General features: G+C 39.2%; 1 protein-coding gene across 5 annotated transcripts in view; it reads right to left on the bottom strand.

Annotated features, from left to right (window-relative positions):
- Positions 1-5,260: 5,260 nt before the first annotated feature.
- cysu (Curly Su) overlaps positions 5,261-7,050 on the bottom strand; it is a 95,912-nt gene continuing 94,122 nt past the window's right edge. For all 5 annotated transcript variants that reach the window (XM_069310601.1, XM_069310598.1, XM_069310600.1 and 2 more), the window contains one exon: positions 5,261-6,063. In XM_069310601.1, the coding sequence (XP_069166702.1) occupies positions 5,977-6,063 (87 nt within the window). In that variant the 3' untranslated portion in view covers positions 5,261-5,976. The remainder of the gene's footprint in view (positions 6,064-7,050) is intronic.

Here is a 7,050-nt window from a genome sequence, read left to right as displayed (position 1 = left end):
CCATTGTTTTTGTGACCTGTGTGTGCAGTTTCTACGTACAGCACCTATAAGTTATATTTTTTTAACAGTTTAAATTGCACTCCATTTGCATTCTGTCTTCATTCCCATAGAAATGGCGATTTGATTTGACAATGTGCAAAAAGAAAATTAAAATAAATGAAGCTACAAAAGGACTATTAGCCTATGTGATGCAGGTCCTATTGGAATACAGTGAGCATCTTACAAAACTGTTTCATCACCACTGTACCATATTCACTAGGATAAGTGAAATTGTCATAGGAGGTATACACTTCTGTTTTCTCTTGTCATTCTTCTGCTACATAGTCTCCCGGCTTGGTGCCTTCTTTTGATAATTACTTGTCATTCTGTCTTTGTCAAGTCTTCAGAGACTGCCAGTTCTTTATGCTGACCCACACTTTTCATATCCTCTTATTAACAAATTTCTTTACCATATGACTTTCTCTCCATACAGTGTGCCTTAAAATTTGTGTGGTGAAGCCTGTTAGAATCTTTTGAACTAGTGTGCACTTAGCTGGTAAGCCAGTGAATATAAAAAAAAATACACAAATGCTCCTTCATTTGCTATAATCCACAAAATCTAATACCAACTGTTTTTCATCTTTAGCAGATTTAATAGTCAAATTTTATTGGGTATTTTACCCTATTGATGTTGCCTCAAATGAACTTGTGAATGCTGCTGTTAAGGAGGTCCTTTGTGCCTGTCCCATCTTGTAAAGGGATGATATATTTTAGACTTTGTTATACTGTGAATGCAAGATAAAGGGTCTGGTATGATGGGTATCAAACTGCATGTTCTTGAGTGATCTTTCTCCATGGGTTTCCTCTAACCACCATAATAGATGGTGGGAAATGGCTTTGGTTAGGTTGTGTATTGGCCACACTCTTGGGCACTTGCAGGAGCAACGTCCTGGACCTTATTGTCTCAACTGCATTGTCACCCTTTAGTCATCCACCTCCTTGTAGAATGTCCTGATTTTTATGATAGGTCTTGCTTCCTTAATGTACTTTTAAATCACATTTTCTTAATAGAATGGTTAGTGAATCCAGTGCCTTCGACATTGCTGCCTTATGTGTCTGTTCACGTATTAGCATCCCGAGTGATGTTTGGATTTTTTTAATATCCCACGACGCACAGTACCAAATAGTCTTCCTGGCTTGGTGTCTTTTGCTAATTAATTTTACAACCCTCGTGCTGGTCCAAGAATGCTCTACATATTCATTGCCTTTGCCCTCAACTCTGATGTTTTGGTGCTTTGCCTCATACCAGCATGCATGTTGACTTGGGGGTAGTGGGGGGGCATTTCATTCCTCAATCCAGAACTTTAATGTAGAAACTGGTGTACAATAATTAAAAGATCATCACGATCAGTATTGTTTTCGATACTTCTCGCAGACGCTACCAAGCCACCATTTAGGCCTGTACAATATTTTGACTATAACTGTTGAAAGGCCTACTCTACTTGGTAGTCATTTATTACACTGCAGATCCATGATGTGTCCCTGGTATTGTGCCTACATTACCCTTATGGAGGGGTCTCATATTTTGAAAATAATAACCTGTATGATAGTCTTCTACCCTTCTGTTGTTGAGACACTTTTTTTATTGAATGTTTTCAGTCGCTCCAAAGCTACTGTTCTGTTTACGGATGGGTTGAAGTTTTCTGATGGCATTGGCTTTTGGTTACCTTTAATGACGAAACCTTGGTGTTTCCTCCCAGAGACAAGTATTTTATGGTGGTTTGAAATTTTATATGCTATAAAATCCTAAGAGCTAAGAAAAATTCATAAAGGCTCTTTAGTTACTTTGTCCCAATGTTAGTTTGTTATTCAACCCTTTACTTCACATGGTAATAAAAATCCAACACTGATTGTACCTAATCTTTAGCAGATACGACAGTTAAGTTTTACTGGTTTCCCTGGGCATATTGGTATTGCTTCTGAACTTGAAGCCACCTAACTGGTTATTTATACCGTGCCAGAGTTTAATTCCTAACTTGGATTTCTACTGTTATTCATAATGTCATTCACAATTATTAGGAGTTAACTATTCCAAATAAATTGTGTATAATTAAATGTAACCTAACCCTGTTAGGTTACATATTGGCCACATGTGAACAGCTTGTAGGTACTTGATAGAACGAAGGGAGACCTGAACCTTGCTGTCAGACTTGCATTGTCCTGCTAAAGGTCATGCAAATCCTTTTAAAATGTACTTAAGAAATCTAGGGACTGTGAGCCACCTTTCACTAATTACATGGGAGGGGGTCACTATTTGGTTTGATACCCCCCCTCTTAATAGGACCAATAGGACTGACCCTAACCAGCTTATGTCCATCCTGTACCCCATACCATTCACCTTGCAAAGTTAGCTGAAGCTATAGCCTCTATCCTTGGACAGATAAACATTCTTTTACAGACTAGGAAGAGTACCTAGGATAGTCTCTCTCCCCCCACATTCACTGTCTCACTACGCGCCCCTCTCGTCTCCCTATCATCTCCTTACCCTTGCCCCTTGTCTTACTACCCCCTTCTGATCTCCCTACCCTCTCAATCTCCTTACCTTATCCCATCCCTTCTCCCATCAGACAGACATTTATTTATATAGAAAGTACACGGGTACCTCTACCTTTTCCCCTGGCTTCTAAATTTTCCCTCGTCACACAATGTTTAAATTGTCATGATTGCATTTTTTGCATGTAGGCTACTTCCACTGCTTATACTAAATGTAGTTTCATATACTTATGAGGGACAAGAAGCCTGTTAGACATACTGAGGTCCTGCTTAGGCCAAATGCTTATATTTTCCAAGATGCATCCCACAATATTTGATTAATTTACAGGTACTGTCTGTACTGTACCTATTTACTGCTAAGTAATAGAGGCATCGGGTGAAAGGAAACATTGGCCAAACTCTTCTGTTCTACTGGGGAAAATCAAACCCAGAACCTATTGGCTGTGATAAAACATGGCCAACATCTTATCCTGCCTGGGAATTGACCTCTTCCAATCTGATGAGTCATGAAATAATTACACTTTGTTTTTACTGCACCAATTAAAAGGTGTCTACTACAGTTGGCTTCGTTCTTGACTTGCAATAGGGAATCTTCAGTTAAATTCCCGGGATAGACAAATGGTTGGGCATGTTTCCTTTCACCTGATGTCTGTTCACCTAACAGTAAGTAGGTACATGGGAGTTAGTCAACTCTTCTGGGATTGCATCATGAGGGGGGGTCAGTAGTTTGACTGTTGGGAGTTCTCGATACAAACCTAACATACATACACACCAGATTTCATTTCCCAACCAAATGAATTTACTAAATTTTATAATGTAATGACTGCAAGTAGTAGTCATAACACCTGAACATATGAAGCATGCCATGATGCATCTTTTCTGAGTAGAGCAGAACATGCTCCTCTTTCGTTAGCCGGGAATGGCGAGGTCCAGCCCCCTCAACCTGTTCTGCCAAGTATTTAATGCAGATTACTGCCCTGGATCCCCACTCGTGCTTCACATGTTGACCTACACACACTGCTGGATGTAGCAGTGTGCATTTCTACATTCCTTCACATCCTGTTGCTGTTTGGGGACTGCTTTTCCAATGTTAAGCACTGGGTTTTCTTTACTGTGATAATGGAATGCAACCAGCAAGCAAGGACCAGGACAACTTGTCTGGAGGCTCCGTCGCACTGGGACAATGACTGCCTTCCTATGCTGCCTTGGAGGTCATCTTCACCAGTCTCTACGCCACTAAGGTATAGTTTTTGTCTTTCTTGGTAAGGATTGGTGTTACCCAGGAGTTTTCTTTACTGTATTGCCAGTGAATTGGCCACCCCTGTCCCTCTAGTTTCCCTTAACTTCCATGTGCCACCCGCACCCTCAGTGTCCTCCGCTCCTTCCTGTGTCCTTGTACATTGATGGCATGCCCCTCATACGTGTTTCTTAGCCTCCCCTCTGTGCTCCCTAGTTACCCTGTCTCCTGACACCACCTGTGTCCTTGTCCTCCACCTAAGGAAGTGGAGGACATGGGAAGTCATCGTTCTCCACTTTCATGCACTCATGTTAGCTTTGGGTCCCTTAGCACCCTCCTTCCCTCACCCTGTGCTCTTCCAATTCTGCCCTCTTCCTCTTTGCAACACTGAGCTCGGGTCCCCTCATGTCCTCTGCCACCTCAGCACTTCCCCCACATCTTCCACCTCGTTATTGCTTCCTGTGCTTTCATGCACCCCTGTTCATCTTGGCAGTCCTCATGTACCTTTGTGCATCTCCTCCCCCTCTACAGTGCTCCTTCACTTCTGCCCTCTTCCTGTTCACTCCCTTGCACCCTGCATCTTTTGTCCCCTCCAGCGTCTCCGTGTGTGCTTGCCTTACCGAAATCTCTGTACACCCCTGGTACCCCACCATCCTCCCTCTACCTTTGCTGTCCTGTGCCCTTGTGTGCCCCTGACGCTTCCTCATCTCATGCCCCTGTTGTGTTTCCCCACACCTTTCTGCAGCACTCTTAAGTTCTTGCCTGCCCTCTTCCGCAACCTTTTTTGCTCCGTCCTGAATAAGTGGACAGGCATAGATCGTAAGAACATACTTTAACCAGTTTAGTTCATTTGCATGCTTTGGCTCATCTTGGGCCAGGTGCCTCTGTTGTACAGCCCACTCACAATTTTAAATGCCTAATCTGCCATTTGTACGTAACTTAGGTTCTGGTGCCACCACTTTCAGCATAAATTTTTACATAGTGCCAGAATTAATATTTTAAATTTAATGATTTGAATGTTTTAGGCATTTTATAAGATTGCTTGTATATGTTGGCATAAAAGATAAGACACCTTCCTCGAATGCTCTAATCAATCACTTTAGTAGTTTTGTTTATGCTAAGACTCATTAAATGCATTGCCCTTCAGTTAATTATAGACAACTATAAATTATGTTATGTAGGTATTGTTCTAAAATTAATTTTATAATTTAGTGCATTCATCTTCTAGTTTTTCTTCAGAGCTTCACTTTAACATATTGTACTGACATAGTATAACCTAACAGGCACACACTTGTATTAGCGATAGTTCAGCATTGCTTTAACTACTGTACTTAATTTCTCCTGTGAAGATAGTGTGAATATTTTGAGGTACAGTAATGTCCTTTTTTCTGCATAATAATGAACAGTAGTTTTATTAATCATTGATATTAAATTATACTTTGTCTTTCCAAAGGTATAGTAGGTATTAAAGTTGTGGATAATTAAATACACTTTTATTTTAAAAATATATTTTGAAAAAAAATATGACCATGACCATTCTGTTTAGAAATTGTTCTTTATTGTGAAGTAAGACAGGTTTGATGATATTTATAATCCGTTTAAGAAATTTACACCAACAGGAGGTAAATAGACTTGAATTACAGTATATATATATACAAGAAAATTTTGAAAAATTTCAGATAGATGAAAGATAGTGTGAATTGCTGTAGTTCTTTAGTCATGTACCACAACTGTCTAGAGCCTAAACCTTACTTTTGCTTATAAAATATATCTTACGAACTTGCTTTTTCAACATGCTATGCTGTACAATAATTGAAGGTGGCAAAGAGGAATCAGTTGTTGTGCGTGTCCTTGATTTAACAATGACAAATTAACAACTAAGAATAGAACAGGGAAAAAAAAACTTTTTTTTTACATTAAATAAATTATTCGTCTGACCATTGCATTAAAACTAAAGTTGTTGGTTAGGTTGACGTATGTTATGAGAGGTATATGACAGGTATGGGAGTTAATGAAAGTGTAGAGGCAATGGTATTTTGCTGTGGTGTCGGTGATCCATTCAATGGGAATTTCAGTGAAAATAAACACTTATTGTGATTCGTGTACAGTTGCACTGACGAGACTTCACCAACCAGTCTTATTATTCTTTTCTAAACATTTGTATACAATAGCACTAGTAGAGTAATTCTGGCCGTTGTAATATTTCTTTAAGGTAAGAGTCCAAAAGAGTAGTAGAATGAGTGGTGCGCTAAAGTTCTGGGTACTCCAGCCTTCAAGCTCGAGCCCGCCAAAACCTGTGGAGAATAGGAATTCATGTACTGTAGTGTTAGCAAGGTTATTAACATTTATACAATGAGGAGTGTATTTATAAACTGGAGTTTGTATCTCCAGTGACAATACATAAATGTTACAGAATTCCTTCTTGTATTTATAGAAACTTCATCGTTTATGGAGATGTAAGGTAATAACGGTTAATATATGACAAATGTTTTAAACTTTGTAGTGTTAAATTACAATGAATATTGTGTACCAGCATATTAATTAAAAAAAATATAGCTACGGTTTTAATATATATTTGATAAACTTTTTCCTTGATAACTTAATACTGTAGTTTACTCTTAATATTCTAAAATTTTTATTATCACTCATTATTGATTAACTGCAAAAAGTCAGTGCTACACGAGGTACAGTATTACTTTCTAATTAAGGGTATTAATACTGGGTACTAGATCTAGCAGTACCCAGAAACAGAGGCGGATTGAGATCACCACAGTGCCTTAGATTTGGATTCTGGGAGGCCTAAGGTATTCTATTCAGCATTTGATGAATTTGAAAAGAATGGCATTGTCAACCTACAAGGGAGAGAGAAAATGTAAGTGCTGTGCAACACTGGTTTCATGATGGACCTATACCGGTACCGAGCTGCAAGGCACATGAATCATTCCACACCAATGTTTTTCTACCTGTCATTGAACAGCTGTGTAGTGCCTAGAGTACATGGATAGATGCTTACTCAGTGTTGAGCACAAAGTATGGCTTCTTGTCAAATCTTTAGCACCTGGAGAAAGAGGAACTGCAACAGGTTGCATGTCACCCAATTTCTTGCTATCCTAAAGATTTGAAGCCCAGCCTTGGAGATTATATATATATACAATAGCTTCATATGTTCTTTGAACTGAATCATAAGTATAACTGCAATCGATACTGAAACCTGTGTCTGATGGAATCCAACTGCAGTGAGGAGAGAGAATTTTGTCAGCACTAAAATCAAGAACTACCTG

The sequence above is a fragment of the Procambarus clarkii genome, chromosome 67 (genome assembly GCF_040958095.1).
Source record: "Procambarus clarkii isolate CNS0578487 chromosome 67, FALCON_Pclarkii_2.0, whole genome shotgun sequence".
Classification (NCBI taxonomy): domain Eukaryota; kingdom Metazoa; phylum Arthropoda; class Malacostraca; order Decapoda; family Cambaridae; genus Procambarus; species Procambarus clarkii.
The sequence above is the reverse complement of the archived record's forward strand: the minus strand, read 5'-3'. Positions and strand labels throughout refer to the sequence as shown.